Consider the following 16,984-nt stretch of genomic DNA (forward strand, 5'->3'; position numbering starts at 1 on the left):
TGGCCGCGGTGCTGCGTGCTTCGAGCACGGGACGACGAACGATGCCGTGCAGGACGGTGTTTGTTGGACAGGCCGAGGTTTTCCACTGCTGCAGCCAGTCGGTCCACTCCGTCCTCTAAGCGACCTAACCGGCCTGCATGTTCGGGCATTCCCGCTGGAGCAATAGGCATTTTTGATGGCTCGGTGCAGTCGGTGATGCGGTCGGCGAGTTGAGCCAGAGCCACTTCGTCCGAGCCAGCGAGTATCATCCGTGTTGACTGTGGCAGTCTCTACAAAAACAACTCGCGAAGCAATGGCTGTTGACGCACCTCTGACGCTTGTTGGCCCAGCAGCTGACGCATTCGGTGGAGAAGTTGCGAGGGACGCTTGTCACCGAGCTCTTCATGAGACAGGACTTGTTGCAGCCTGCTCTGTTCGGACACTTCAAGACGTTTCAGGACGGTGCTTTTTAGTTCGTCGTAGGCCTTCTCCGATGGAGGGGAGGCGAGCACATCGTCTATGGCGTCAGCGATGTCAAGTGGCAGTGCTGCAACGACGTGGAGGTATTTCGACTCTTGCGATGTGATGCGTCGAAGCTGGAAGCGGGCCTCGATTTGGCTGAACCACAGCCTGGGATATTTGGGCCAGAAATGAGGAAGCTTTAACTCCGAGGCGTGGGTTGTGGATGAGCTTGAAGTGCCTTCTTCGTCTGACATGGCTGCTGTTTTTCCAAACGTCGCGGGTGACCACTTTGTAGCGTACTCGCCCCAAGGAGGAGCGAAAAGCAAACACCTACACTCCTTGAAGTCTGGGCAAGAACTACTTTATTTTCTAAGAAAAACATGCTTCGAAAGCGACAACACAAAAGGGGCGTGGCTGCGTATCTCTCGTGGCACGCCGGCGATAACGTGAGGCATGTTGGCCGCTTATGCGCCGTGCGCCTCTGTGTAAGAATTGGTATGCGCACGCAAATAAAAATTATCACGATCACCGGCGTCAGCGTCCGCTACAACTTCATCAAACGCTTCATTGACTCAGAATTTGTAGTTGGGTCAGTTTTTTTGGACTTCACTAAGGCATTGGATACCATTAATCATCTTATTTTATCCAAGAAACTCGAAGCATACGGTATTACAGGTCCACCCCTCAAAGTTTTAAACAGTTACCCCCTTAACAGAACGCATACTGTTTACATATCGGGCTCATTTTTCTCTACTAAAACAACAAACCAAGGGGTTCCTCAGGGGTCATTACTGGGTCCGTAACTTTTTTACTTTACATTAATGACCTTCCTTACATATATACATGGCTCACTACGTTTTATATGCTTACGATACTACCATTTCTTTTGCTGATAGATGTATTGATATCGTCAGTAATAAACAAATGCTGTACTTTGTAGCGTGTCAAAGTGGTGTCAGGAATTTTTTTAAAAATTATTAATGCGAACAAATCCATGTTTATGATTTTTAGATCAGCTCAACGCATGTTAACCTCTATACCAGCGATCGCAGTTAACTCTCATTTTATTAATGTCAGCGACAGTGTATCATTTCTTGGCGTTCACCTTGATGCTAAACTTTACTTCACTCTCCATATTGCTCACATTAGAAGAATGGCAGCATTCGGCACTCGCACGTTACTCAATACTCGCTCATATTTTTCTCATAGAGCACTCATTTCTCTTTACTTCGGATTCAGTCATTTTCATATAACTTACGGCATCGCGCCATGCGCGAATACTTACCAGTATCATCTTTCATTCATACAACATTTACAAAATCGAGCTCTTCGCGCTATTTTTAACTGTTCTCGCGACAGTAGCGCCGTTCTCCTCCTTCAATGAAATAACATCTTAAGTGTTAGCAACCTATTTCGGATTAATCTAATTATGTTTCTAAATAACATATAAGAAATCAACTTTCTGCTAATTTCATTGATCCTATTATTTTAGTTAATACTAACACAACCAGGTTGCGGCTAACAATATCTTTTTACTTCCTAAGGTTCATACTAACTATGTTAAACCATCTTCTCTCTTCTGTACCCTCTCCATATGGAATAATTTACCCACTTCAATAAAATGTAAAGTTTCTTTAATTTTATTAAAAAACTCATTAAAAGAGTACCTGTTAAATAGCTGATCTGTCTTTTTTCGTGTTGCTTTATACTGTATTTATTATTTGTTTTTCGATTCATGCCTTTTTGTTTATCATTGTGTTTTGTGTATTATTTGTTTTGTAGCGAAGCCTTTCCAGTGGGTCGTTCGCCTTCCAGTGGGTCGTTCTCTTCTCTGAGAGCACGCCCCTCGTGCAGAGAGTCGGCCTCGCATTGACTGTCACTGCCGTGCGCCGTCGCTGAGTGCCCGTTAATAAACGTCTTGACAATTTGGTGGAGAGTGATGTGCCCTTTAAACAACTACGGTCCGCATTCGATGCCCTTGGAGCTTCGATCCCGTACCGTGCCTGCTACCATGACTCAAGACGCCGCCCAGCAAACGCCTCCTCTTGCACCGACGCCATGTCCGGGTGTCCCCCGCATCCGCGACCCTCCTATCTTCACCGGCGCGGATTGCACCGACGTCGAGGACTAGCTCGCGATCTACGAGCGTGTGAGCGTCCCCAATAAATGGGACGAGGCAGGCAAACTGAGCAACCTCGTTTTCTACCTCACGCGTGTGGCAAGTCTATCGTACAACAACCACGCATCCGGTTTCGCTACGTGGTCCGCTTTCAAGACCGCCATCGTCGACGTGTTTGGCCGCCCTGCGGTTCGTAAGCTGCAAGCCGAACAGCAGTTACGTGAACGAGCCCAGCAGTCCGGCGAGTCTTTCGCGAGCTATATTGAAGACGTGCTCGACTTGTGCAAGAAAGCCAACGCAACCATGTCTGAAGCCGACAAGATCCGGAACGTCATGAAAGGCATCGACGACGATGCCTTCACCATGCTACTCGCCAAAAACCCTCGTACTGTGGCAGAGGTCATCACGCTGTGCCAAAGCTACGAGGAGCTACGCCGGCAGCGGCTGATGACGCGTCGACCTCCATCACGCGAACCCGATCTCGCTGGCTTGTCGGCCGTGTCGGACCACTCCGTCTTAATCGCCGAAATCAAGTCAATCGTGCGGGACGAAATTGCCCGCCAGTTCTCCTTACTGGCCTTCTCTCACCCGCAGGATGTTGTACAGTCGTCGACCACACTGCTGCCTCCCCTACGCCGGGCTATTGAGCAGGAAATCGCGGAGGTTATGCCGGAATACCACCAGCCCCCTCCGGCGTGTGCGCCGCTTAGTTACGCACAAGTTGCAGCCAGGCCGCCCCCAGCGCTCCCTGTGGTGCCCCCGCTAACATACGCTGGAGCCGTCACCAGGCCTCAAGCCTTCGAAGCGAGTGTGCCGGCTGCGTACGCCGACATCATCCATACGCCCCGACTGCAGCCCACCATGCAGTCGTCATATCAGCAGCCGCCCCGTCCCTCGCGTCCTGCCACGTGGATGGGACCTAGCCCGGCAAACCGATGGCGCACTTCCGACAACCGCCCGATCTGCTTTGCGTGCGGTTGCGCCGGTCACGTAGCCCGCTATTGCAACCGCGTGCAGCCGTCTCGAGTCGGATCAGCCGTCACCAACCAGTCCAGCCGCCCGTATTATGACCCGCTGCCGCCTATGTCACCGACGTCACGCCCAGGTCCATCTACCCGTCGTTCACCGTCCCCACGACTCCGCTCACTGTCACCGATGCGGCCTCGTCCGGTCGCACGAGACCAGGAAAACTAGTCGTCGCAGTCAAAGAGGCAAGGGCTGCGACGCTATCGAAGAGCCAAAGCCCTCAGCAAAGCCCATCAAACGTAGTAGACGTGTTTGTAGATGGTGTGCGCACATCGGCCCTTGTAGACACTGGAGCTGCCGTTTCCGTTATGGACGCTAAATTTAGCCGACTACTACGAAAAGTGACGACGCCACTTTCCGGGCTCTCCCTCCGTACAGCCAGCGCTCACAGTATTCACCCGACAGCGGTGTGCACAGCCCGTGCCATGATTCAGGACGCTCTGTACGCCGTCGAATTCATCATAATTTCCTCATGCTCTCATGACGTCATCCTGGGATGGGATTTTCTCGCCCGTCACGCCGCCGTAATTCGTTGCGCACCAGCCGAAATAGAGCTCTCACCTTTCTCAGATTTGACGCCGGCGGACAGTCCACCAGCTGCGACCAAGGTACTCGTCAAAGACGACACCACACTTCCTGCAAACTCGTCAACGGCTGTGTCAGTCTGCTGCACCGGTCTCGCCGACTCCGTTGCACTCCTCTGTCCATCTGACCGCGTCTTCACTAGAAAAGGCTTGTTGGTGCCATTTGCGACCGTGCAAGTCATTCAGGGCGACACCGACATTTTTGTTACGAACCCATACCCGTACATTGTTAGGTTGGTGCGAGGGGAATGTCTCGGCAGAGCTGAAGCCCTCGAAGACGCACAAGTTATGGACGCAACGGGTGACGCGCACTGTGCCAACTTCCATTCGCTCAGTGCTGTTTCCACGTCTGATTCGTCACCCGCTGATTTATTTGGTTCCTCGATTGCTGAACACCTTATGTCTGTTGAGCGTTCCCAGCTTCTATGCCTGTTGGAAGAATTTCGTTCTTAGTTCGATGTAGCACAAGCTTCTCTCGGCCGCACGTCTGCTGTCACGCATCGCATCGACACTGGCGCCCAACCACCACTGCGGCAACGTCCATATCGCGTGTCGCCAACAGAGCGTCGTGTAATTACCGAGCAAGTCGAAGACATGCTTCGCCGCGATGTTATTCGACCCTCAAACAGCCCGTGGGCGTCTCCTGTCGTTCTCGTTGCGAAGAAGGACGACTCTGTGCGGTTCTGTGTGGACTACCGACGACTCAATAAGATCACCCGTAAGGACGTCTATCCCCGATTCTATCTACCTCTATCTACGAATCTAACAGCTGCTTATCATTGTTTTATTCATTTGTAACCATCACCGAGGGTCCCGTTGCAGTCGTGTGCTTTGGGACCCTCTTCTATATATTTTACTGCTTGTAACATCCGTTCATATCATGATAGTAAACTAACTGATTGATTGATTGATTGATTGATTGATTGATTGATTGATTGAAAGAATAAATGAATGGAAATCTGGCAGAACCCACTCAATGTGCGAATCACTTTGATGCGATGTAGTCAGGCCATAGCTGCCATTACCGGATTTAATCTTGAGCAAAGCGTTACGAGGTGTTTCGACGTCTTCGTGAGTGCGTATCTTTACGTTTATTGTGGGAATTACCAGGCACGCCGTGTACACTGGCTGCAATGTGTAGGTCATGCTTCAAGAGAACGTCGACACTCACGTTAGAGCAGATACGTCAGTTCCATCGCCACTAAGTGCACTCTGTGGGACCATGACGTGCATATTAAACGTAGCAGTCGTAGGCGTATTGACCCTACGCTTGTCTGCAGATTGCGAAGTCAGATGTGTAATATTTGTTTCTTTGGTATAAAAGCAGATAGCCGACACTGCCACCACAGTTGGCGTTGTCCTGTCCTGGTGTTTGTATATTGTCTTTTCTCGCAACAGCTTGAAGCACTGGTGTGGCTGCATGGTAGAATACTTGAGTGCCATAAAGAATGCCTAGATTCGATTCCAGCTCGAGCCATGATGTTCCTTATTTCCTTCCATCGTGATATATAACCCATCGAGAACACCGCCGAGAACACTGCCGATCTGTGACACGGGTTCCTTCACACTGTCGAGTTCACGTTTTCAAACATTGGGTTTATATAGACTGAGAATCCCCTGTGGCGCATAGCGGTGCACCATGGGTCTCGATGTGCGAGCTTGTGTAGCGCGTGACTAGTGCAAAGTATTTGGCAATCAATATCAAAGTCAGTTCTACCCCAGGTAAAGCAGTACAAACAGCGGATCATTGGTTCGCCCGTGTTTATCTCGCCTTTATCAGCTGTTTTCTGCTATTTTTTGTTATATTCGTGCGATTATGTGACATTTGATGTCGTTTAGTGTTCCTTTCTGATTATCTGATTTGTGTTGCCATTATCACTTTTGAATGAAGGAAAGATTACTTTTAAGGGCGCCTTTTTTATTTGTTATACACAATATTAATGAGAACTAACAGACAGCAATGCCAAGGAAAGTGTAGGGGGTGTGATTTGTAGTAATTAGAATATAAATGTGAAGAAAGTAAATAGGACGAAACGATAACTTGCCGCGGGCAGGGACCGAACCTGCGACCTTCGAATAACGCGTCCGATGCTCTACCACTGAGCTACGGCGGCGGTCATCTCCCCTTCCACTTTATAGGGTATATATGTGGATTTAAACTTAGGAATGCTAGTCAGCGCCAGTCGCAGCCACGGCGGCGAGTGTGGAACACTCTTTTTTCTGCCTATTTTGGCGTCACGTAGCACGTGATCTATTTACGAGCAGGCAGCTGACCAATAATCCCTCGCATACTACCTGAAGACATCATGTCTGCCAGAACGAGACCCTCGCTATGAATGAAGGAAAGATTACCCTTAAGGGCGCGTTTTTTTCTTTGTTATACACAATATTAATGAGAACTAACAGACAGCAATGCGAAGGAAAGTATAGGGGGTGTGATTTGTAGTAATTAGAATATAAATGTGAAGAAAGTAAAGAGGACGAAAAGATAACTTGGCACCGGCAGGGACCGAACCTGCGACCTTCGAATAACGCGTCCGATGTTCTGCCTTTACTTTCTTCACATTTATATTCTAATTACTACAAATAACACCCATTATCACTTTTGTATTTGATGCTGTCATGTCTATTCTTTTACTGTTTACAGCGCGGTGCGTCTAACGCCCGGCGCTGGCGTTTCACCTCCGCTACTTTCTTCCGTACCCATGGGGCTTTCGATAAGCTTTCACTTCGCTGGATCGGACAGACTATAATATTAGCCTTTCGTCGACGCTGGCGTTCACGGTCAAGCGCACCCTGGCATTCCAAACGTGCGGCCTCCTCGGCTTCTGTGTATCAAGCGTGGTACCTACCTGACGCAATCGAGGCATGGGACTGCGTGACACCAACGCGAAACTTGAGACGACGAGAAGACGGTCCTTTAAAACAGTTCTCGTGGACATACATGCGGTGCAAGAGTCGTTGGTATGTACCCCAAATTACATGGACAGACCATCCAAGCCTCAAAAATCTTTTATCGATATTCTGTTCCACTGCCCCAAGTGTTCGTTATTAGACCTTTTTAAAGCTATGCCAGAGCGCCCCGCAGCCGCGCGGAGCACTATGGGAAAACAGTGTATGTCGATCGAGCCGGTTGTTCAGCCCGCTGCTGGTTCGCACCGTGGGAGGATACATAGAAAAGAACAGGCCGCCGCTTCTTTACTCTTCTTAAATCCTAAATACTACAGATATCCAAAGGCACCTGGATGTATGTATCTCTACACGTGAAATGTCAAGAGATAACACTGTGAGTCTAGGTGATACCGAGCGCATGCATATTGCATGTAGCAGTTAAGCGGCATGCGCGTCATCGCGTCTCGATATCAAGGCGGATAATCGTAGGCAATATGACCTGGAACGCCGAATTCATGTTCATTCAACGATTATTGCAGTGTATGGGTATGAATGTGACTGATGAAATGACAAGTGATACCTTTCCGCTTGACCCTTTGGTGTCATGAACACTTTTGCTCTTGTCGACTCCGTTTATAATGTAATTTCATTGTGACATTTCATATTACTCAGGAGTCAGAACTATACATATCTACGGTATATATGGTCACCTCTGAGCCTTCACACGGTAAAACAACCGCCATTTGCAAATACAACACCTGCAGTTAGTATCAACGAAGGGTGATATAGACGCTTATCGTTTGTCACTTGTGGTGCGAGCGACGCGTATGCTGCCATGTTAATCTATATTATTTTATTAAGTTCCGACTGCACTTAAATAAAGTTTTTCAACTGAAAATAAGGTTTTTCAGCCAACCAACCGACCGACTGCACTCCCTCGCGTACTCTTAAAATATCAGACCCCCACCTTGTGCTCGTCGAGAGTGTTGGTAAATGTTGATTGCAAACGAGTACGCGAATTTCTTAGGCCCCTCCTGAACGTTACCTAGAAAGGCAAGGTGTATATTTATTGAATTTATGCGGTAGGTTCGCCGCGGTGGTGAAGCGCTCGCGGTGTTCGACTGCTGACCCGAAGGTCGCGGGTTAGATCCCGGCCACGGCGGTGGCATTTTGAAGGAGCCGGTACGCTTGAGGCCCGTGTACTATGCGATGTCAGTACACGTTCACGAACACCAGATGGTCAAAATTTTCGGAGCCCTCCACTGCGGCGTGCTTCATAATTATATCGTGGTTTTGACATGTAAAACCAAACATATTATTATTAATTTATGCCGTAGGGCGTACTGGCACAAAAAAAGAAAGCAATGGCGCATCGGAACCGCTCAGCTCGTCCAACAGTGGCACGCGGAACCATTTCACAAATGGAGATAGTGGAGGCCATCACGGCTGAAAACAGAAGTTAATGATTGAACTGCTCCGCAATATGTTGCAGCTTGCCAAATTCACTTGATCTGGGAATTGCTAGCACGGCACAAGTGGTAAGCTGAAGCGTGAGGCCCGCGCGCTCGTCGTGGCGGCCGCTGCGGCGTACACACGTTTCCCATGAGCGCTTGCGCGCCCGTTCGTGACGCTCGTGTGCTTGAAAAATGTCTATTGTTGCCCGGTCGCTAATATAAACTGGTTAAGGTCCCTCAACCGTAGCGAGGCCCCGTGCGACAACTGTAGCCTACAGTATCAAACATTATCAAACATTAGCCGACATTATCCTCATTCAGCCGACGCAAGCCAGTATTAGTCATTAGGCTAACAGCATAGTATATACCGACATTCACCGTCGTGTATGCTGCACTGTAGCTTCTGCATCATGGTTACTAGTAGCGGTAATTGTAGAGTCCTGTTTTCTTTCTGCAAATGCGACATTCTCATACAACACGGCGTTTCGCTGTCGACATCGCAATATTTAGAGTGCAACTTGTAATAATAATGCAGTGATTCTCACATCGGTCCTTTTCAGTCGATTGCCTAAACCCACAAGCAAATATAAAGCAATGCGGGTACTATGCGTAATAACAATCCACCAGCCTATAAGATCGCTAAAATACCTCTCGATTGTGTTTCTTCTTATATATATCTTGGTCTCTACATCTCATCTGACCTTACCTGGAACATATACAATGCATAATTAGCAAGGAAAGCTACCATATCACTACGCTACTGGGCGCGAGGCCCACCAATGGAGACGCGGGCGCTGCGATCGGTGTGCCGTGCAGGGTTGGATCACGTGCTCTCAAGCTGCTCCGGAGAAGGGAAGCGGACGGTTGAACGCCTTGCTTTAAACCGCGATTTCTAGCGTCTTCCCCTTTGAACAGCCGTGCTTTGATCTCACTTCATGTGTCCAGACATCTAGAGACTGCACAATGTGGCAAAATGCTGTCAAAGTTATCGGCGGCATAGTACTTTACATTGCTCCGTGCCACAGTGCAAGCCTAGCGTGAGCAATCACTTTCACTGCTACCCTTATTTGTAAGAGCTTGATATCTCTATCACCTCGCATTCATTAATTGTTATTTCTATCTCATGGGGTTCCTTGCGCGAGTTGAATCTTGTTAGGGAGATTCGCAAACCCGGTGTGCGACATGTGCGCTACATTTTGCTGCGCTTTATCCACGTCCTGCTTGCTGCGGCAGTTCAAGTATGCGGCGTCTGCAGCGAGTTCCGTCAGGCTAGTTCCCCCATCAGACCTAGCGCTGCCACCGGTGAACTCCTCCTCCCAGCCGGCGATGCACAGGTGGAAGGGAACTCGCTCGCTCAGGGAGGCGGTGGCACTCTCTCAGGTGAGTTTCCAGAGTCAGCCGGTATACGAAACGTTTTTGCCATGTTTAAGTTATTTGTTGACATTACTTCTTCGTTATATCTGTTATTTTTATTACTTTAGATCTTTTTCGCGCATTTGAACTCGATTTTCAGCATTTCTAGCTTTGTCATGGCCTGTAATGAGCGCTTTACTGTGAGCGTGAGTAGGCCACATGAGATGTACTGATGGACGACAAGCCGGGCCTCTAAAGTGCTCCACACTTAAAAAGCCGGTGTCTCATGGCGTTGACAACACGGATGGTACCAGAATTCTACTGACATTACATACAGATATTGTGATGCCAGACGAGTGGCAAAAAGTAATAAAGTGTATTCAAGGCGAATGAAGGTGAATGAAACGATGTTAATTTGACTCCACGCCGATTTAACGCACACTTTAGTAAATCAATGTACATGATAATATTTGTTGGTGTTCAACATCCCAAAACCGCAATATGATTATGAGGGACGCCTCAGTGGAGGGCCATGGAAATTCAAACCACCTGGAGTTCTTTAACGTGCACCTAAATCCAAGTGCACGGGCATCAGGCAATTTCGCCTCCAACGAAAATGCGGGCGCAGCGGCTGGTAATCGATCTCGCGACCATTAAACTACCGTGGCCTGTAATTATCAGCAAAGTGAATGCAGCAACTTTAGGATGAATCAAGAGCTAACCTACGTGCAAGAGGCAACCGGCGTAGGCGAAGGCAGGGAGTTTAGCGCCATCGTAACACCCGGCTCATTGGCCTGCCCTCGGGTGTAGGAAAAAGTCAGGAGGAACAATTTAGCAAAAGAATAGGATCTCGCAAAAGGCGTAATCGCGAGCTCATAACAGCTGAACGAAACGAATAAAAAAGCTCAATAGCAGAGGTGTGTAGTCGTTGGCTTGAGAAGTTCTTAGAAAGTAGCTTGATTTAACTACGGCAATCGATTTTTTCTAATGTGGTTGCGAAGGTTTATACTGCATAGTTCGCGATGTCTCATACGCCGAGCAGACACAGAAGATGGCTGTGAGAGACGAATGTGCTCGATGAAAATGCGAATAAGAATATCTTCCCGTTCAACTACAGCTTTGTGCAATGATGCGTGCAGCACCGTGTCGCTGTAGTTACTTCGAAGCGGTATGAAAAACTAATTAAAAACTTGGAAGGCTGTGTATCTCCGACTAAGCACAAACAGTTGCGCACTGGCACCGTCACTTCGCTCGTGGAGTACACATAGCTTGTCGTCAACGTCCACGCTGCCTTGTTGAAATATCCGGGACTCTGGTTTGCCCGCACGTTTCTCGTGCATTTTGCGGCAGCGTCGATACGGTGTTTCCTGTGTTTTAGGGTTTTCATTTGCACATTCACGAAATTTGCTTAACATGTCTGTTTCCATCTTCGTGGGTCGTTTACCTACACAAGCCTCAAAACGCTGCGGTCCTTCGATGCGCGCTTCCTATTTGATGTCATTTCCGCTATTGTGCGTTCCTTTGAGACTGGCAGTCCACGTCGACCAACCCAGATTGATCCGGCGCCTCATCCGTTGCCGCTCTCTCAAAACCTACGACACCGGTTGTTCAGGCGCGTTCTTAAACTACAGGTGATACGAGGAAAAACATGCGCGGCATCTCCCCGCTGTTGGTTCTTCATGGTTGCGCGGCGCACGGACATAGACACAACGGATCGGAAGTCCAAGTAAAAATATTGACGCTGCGCCGTAGACATATCAGAACGGATGCCCAACGGAACAACATGAGAGAGCGCACCGACACAACACGTTTAACATTACCTTAGGTGCGAGCTTGCATGCCTGTTAGATGGGTGCAAATTTAGGTGGCAGTTTCTATCACCCCTGTGCACACGCCTGTGAACATTAGCGTGAGATAGCCAGAAAGGTGTGAGATTGAACAAGCACTAAGTGAATCAATAACAAATCAGAGCCCATTAAAACGAATCAACAGTGAGTCAACCTACAATAAACTCCCCGGTTAGATAAAAGCATAGATGTAGGATGCTGCGTGCTTTATGCGATAAAAGTAAACATTTCCTATGTTCAAGAAAACACGGTAATGTGTAACTTGCGCTTAGAAGATGCACGGTAAAGGATTTAGCGCATAGTACATGTATGTGCTATGGGAGAACTGCAAGCGGCTGTGTATAAACATGGATTGTCAAAGTATTCAAGAAAGTTCTAGAGCCTCACGTTGCCTGCATCCATTTCTTTGTTCAGGGTACAATGGGTACATATAACGGCATCAATGTGCGAGAGTTGCGTGCCGACCAGTTGAACGGAGACTGGGAACTATCAGTGGAGCCAATAGTTGCATGCTAGACTCATGTATGATAACGTGAAGAGCCACCGTGCATGCTCTGATGTAATCTATAGCGTTTACCTACCGCACTGGCTTACATAAAGTGTGTAACGAAATGTATAGCAGATATTAAAGTATTCCTTTTCATACATCACATCGTTTATTGTAAATTATCCGAATGCAAGACAAATATGTCCTCAGGTGCTACGTTGCCTATAAAAATTATCTGCTATCAGCGATACCGAAATAATGCGGTAGTACGAAGCCTATTGTCGGCGTGGAGTTACGGAGTCGCCCTCTATCGGACGGCCTCGATTGCGTGCTAGGTAGGATACCGCCGGCTCGCTCCCCTTAGGTTTAGCTGTCGGCGCTCTACAAAAACACCTCGTGGAAGCCCTACATGGCATTTCTGTAAGTACTTTCGAAAGGAACTGTGTTCTTTACTGTCAAAATTATTATTTTCGGCGAACTGAAAGCACAAGATAGTCTAAAGTTGCTGTCTCTTTGCAGAAAACCGAGCAGCCGCTTCACGCGGTCGCGGCGTTGGAGACCACTGAGGCGGTTTCTTGCGTGAAAGGTAGGTAGTCAATCGCTGAGTGCAAACTATGTGAAATATTTCTTTGGAGTAGACTGCCTGTATAACCAAACAAAGCATAACAGAAACAAGCCTCGAGCCAGCGATCGCACGGGTTCACGACGACCGACGGTGCCTCTGCATGTATGAGCGTCTGTATGTATGTTCGTACTGATGGTTTCGCTTTTGCTACGAGCGAGTTTTGGCAGCGCGCTGTGAACTTCAGGCCGAAAAATATGAGATTTTGTGATACGCAAACAACTACTGTTGTACGGACGCTATCAGGGCAGTTCGAAAACAATTTCGTTACAACTACGACTTCGGTGCGCATGGAAATATTGAGAAGTGCCGTCCCGACCATTCAGTGTTTTTTTTCGGTCTACATTCATGTACGTTTCAATGTCGTTTGACAAGTTGTCTCGCACTGCGTATTGATCGGTCTTCTCAGCGGGCAAATGCCGCTACTTCTGTCTCTCTATTCAGAGCATTCGTTTTGTTTCGTGCTCACACAAAACGTGAGCAAATGCGACTCCTTTTTTAATGTTTCTTAATTATCGTTTCCTTTGCATTCCAGTGAACTTGCTGCTCTCTGTCATCAACATATTCATAGACCAAAGCTTCACCACTTCGAGATTGCTAGTGGAAGGAGAAGCAGTCTACGAGACCGAGCATGAATAGTAGCATGTAACGCCAAGGAAAAGAAAGAAAATACAGTAACATTCGCCGTACTTGTTCTGCAAGCGTCGGCTGTGAACTACGACCCACATGAGCTTGAAATAGCAGTGAATAAAATAGAAGTTACTGCAGTAACCAGCAGCCGCAAAACAGGATAGTAATTATTTGGCGATTACCCCAGAAATTTTGGCAGCAGTGTCGCGTCTAACGCCAACAGGGTGGCATATCTTTCCCACGAACATAAATGAGGCTTCAAGAAAATACATGGGGTTGGAGAGGCCCCACGTGGGTAGAAATAAATTTAGGCTTCTTAGCACATAGTGTTTGCGTCAGCGTAACGCAAGCTTGACCGAAAAAAATGTTATTGCCAACATAAATGCAGCACACAGCCGCAGCATTTGACTTTCGTTATGTATGTCCACCAGCAAACGTCGCGTAGCTTACGAAGGCGAAAGCCTTAGATGCCTCTTCAAACTGGAAGATTTGGCCGTCGGCGGCGTCAAGACGAGTGACGCGAAAAATAATCGTCCCTCCTAAATTTGTAACTTCATTATGACATCACCATGACGTGACATAACGTGATGTCACATGATGACGTATTCACACGACATGGTTCCTTTGCATTGCCTCCGTGATCGGATGGCCGATCACGGAGGCAATGCAGAACGTCGTGTAGCATATGAAGGCGAAAGCCCTAGATGCCTTATCAAACGGGAAGATTGCCCGTCGGCGTCCCGCGTCGGCGGCGTCAACACGATTGATGCAAAAAAATAATTGTCACGTGATGGCTTGACCATATGACGTCATCATGACGTCACAGGTCACTAAAACATGTAGTGTCATTATGACGTCATATGATGAATTATTCACACGTCATGGTCGCTTTGCATTGCCTCCGTGATCGGTCTCGGAGGCCGTGCAAAACCGCGTTAGGTGCAGAACGCTTTTGGAGGGGGGCGCGGGAGAATCATTACATCGACTGACAAGAAGAAAATGGCTTTCGCCTTCCAGTCATCTTTGGCGAATGCATAAGGGACTTAGAATAACAGAGAGCTGAGCTAGTTGGTAAGTATTCATTCTAAAAAGACAGGGCATGCAAACACAGACACAAGAAAGAAGTCAGGACACCACAAACGCCGACTAACAACTGAAGAGACGCACAACGGCTGAAAACAAAGAAGGCGCGAAAACTTACCTGCGCATGCCCATGCAACAGGCGAACCAATCAATCCGGCACGCGTGGCGGTCTACGTGGAAGATAACTGTTAAGGCATTTGATTTCATCTTCATGCAAGTTAATCGACGGTTGGCTCACGCATGCGCTACCACTATTCTCGATATGCCATGCTTCAATCATCAGGTGAGTTTTTTAATTCAACGTATCTAAACAATGACTTGCCCATCTGTAGCCGATTTTGTGGACGCTGAGCACGGGGCCGACGATCAAGAGGTCGCATGGGAGGGTTCTGGGATGGTATCGCACGTGGCAAAAGGTAGCGCCTCTTCCATCCTGTGGGAGTTAAGCGTCATTTGCCGGCGGGAAGCGCGCGTGAGCCATCGCCTCAGTGCGCGCTGTCTGATACTCACCGAACATCGCAGGCCTGACGCAGTAACGAAAGTCTTCGTCGCGGAAGTGCTTATTGCATACAAGACTCGTAGCCGATGGCTACTTGCCGGTCCCTAGCTTTACAACCCCTGCTTCACGCAGTTTCTTGTCCCGCGGTTACCGGTGCAGGCTGACACTGGGTTCCGTTGCGTAAGCCCGGCACTGCGGCACCGAGCGGTAGAGCCCCATGTTCGTCGCCTTCGGAGGCAGCCACTCTATTACAACAACAACATTACAACAGAACGCAGCGCATGCCGTACTTGAAACTAATTTTCAAAGCACGCGGCAGCGCTCCACAAGCAGCCGACGCGGCCGCTGAGACCACGTGATCCTGCCAAGCACGTCACGCCGACGGTGGCGTCGGCGTTTCCAGTGGTGGGTCTCGAGGCCAATATTACGTCGCCAAACCGCACGAGTTAGCCTCTTGATACGCCATGCGCACAAGTGTGTACACCACTTGTTTTATTGGGCGAAGCACCTTAGTGTCTCGGCTTGTCGGTATCGTCGTCTGCTGTCGCCGTGTGCATCGTCGTGTCCATAGAGTTAATATACTGACTCTAGAGGAAAAGCTCGCCTTAGGCCCCATACATCGAAACCTATAACCGCATGGGTTCCGCCATGATGGAAAAAAACCGAACGTTGCCAGACCCTGAGACGCTCGCTATATTTGACGGTAGTAATCACTTTTAATATACCAACCTAAGCCATCTGCGTGCTGTTCAGGGAACATCAGCTGTGTTTTGATGCGTGAAGCCGTGTGTTAGCGTAGCATTGTCTGTACAGATGGCCCGACTGATAACAGTTAACATTTCCACCTCTTTGTGCATGGTTTTTACTAGCCACGCCCTACCAATAATGCATAACGAATAAAGTTTCACCGTTGGCTGGCATAAGGGTCACTCGACAGATTCGCAGCTCGAAGCAAAGTGCGTAGGCCGTGGTTGCGCGGTGCTTCGACTTGCAATGACGAGACACCTGTGCCCACGTTCTTCACTCACAGATGTAGAGGGAGTACTGCAGGAGTACAGCGACTGTATTACTTTCCCCAGAGTTCTTTAACGCCGTGGGGGAGTAGTGGAGAGTTAGCCGGGAAACATGCTCTTTCCTTGAAGGCAGAGTAAAATAGACCGCTAACTCTCTGCTACTCAGATAGAGTTCCCAATCCACGGAACTCCCGCCCAGACGTAGCGTGAACAAGGTTGGGAACTGTCTACTAAGCAGACGAAGTACAAACTAGCGCGAGTTTCTGGCCGACGCCGCACAGCGATATATAACTGTTTCTTAACCATTATCCTCCGAGCGTAGACGGCGACACGGAATACTTCAAGAATTGCTGAGAGTCTCTCAAGGTGAGTTTAGAACGTGGGCGAAAACACAATAGCGTCGTCTAAATAACATAGAAACGTAGACCATATGAATCCGCGAAGCAGGGAGTCCATTCATTCGAATGTTGCGGGGGCATTACACAGGCCGAAAGGCATGACCTTGAACTGGTGGAGGACATCAGGTGTTAGAAAGGCCGTCTTCTCTCGGTTCACGGGATCCACAGCGACCTGCCAATATCCGGAATGAAGGTCGATGAAACAGAAGTACGCGGCACCATGCAGACAATCAAGGGCGTCGTCAATTCGCGGTAGAGGGTAGGCGTCTTTCCTTGTGATGAAGTTGAGAGGGCGATGGTCCACGCAAAAGCGCCAAGATCCGTCCTTCTCTAAACATGAAAGTGTTGTATGCCGAGGTCCAACAAGACTTCAGTGACGTATTTCCGTCACGGAAGTGACGTCGAAAAAAATGCAATTGATCAGATGGCAAAGAAAAAGTTCAACCAACGGGAGTCGAAGCCACGAGTGCCGGGTGCCGGGTACGCTATCCACTGCGCCATGGTCACACACTCTGGAGGCTTTACAAACGCGCGTT

General features: G+C 48.6%; 1 protein-coding gene across 1 annotated transcript; it reads right to left on the reverse strand.

Moving 5' to 3' along the window:
• Positions 1–269: 269 nt before the first annotated feature.
• LOC119377233 (uncharacterized) lies at positions 270–695 on the reverse strand. Its single transcript, XM_037646799.1, has one exon. The coding sequence runs from the start codon at positions 693–695 to the stop codon at positions 270–272; it is 426 nt and encodes a 141-aa protein (XP_037502727.1).
• Positions 696–16,984: the final 16,289 nt, after the last annotated feature.

This window comes from Rhipicephalus sanguineus, unplaced genomic scaffold, assembly GCF_013339695.2.
Source record: "Rhipicephalus sanguineus isolate Rsan-2018 unplaced genomic scaffold, BIME_Rsan_1.4 Seq414, whole genome shotgun sequence".
Classification (NCBI taxonomy): domain Eukaryota; kingdom Metazoa; phylum Arthropoda; class Arachnida; order Ixodida; family Ixodidae; genus Rhipicephalus; species Rhipicephalus sanguineus.

What these genes read in the sequence shown, in the direction of transcription:
- LOC119377233 (XM_037646799.1), bottom strand. Translation starts at nt 695, where the DNA reads ATGTCAGACGAAGAAGGCACTTCAAGCTCATCCACAACCCACGCCTCG.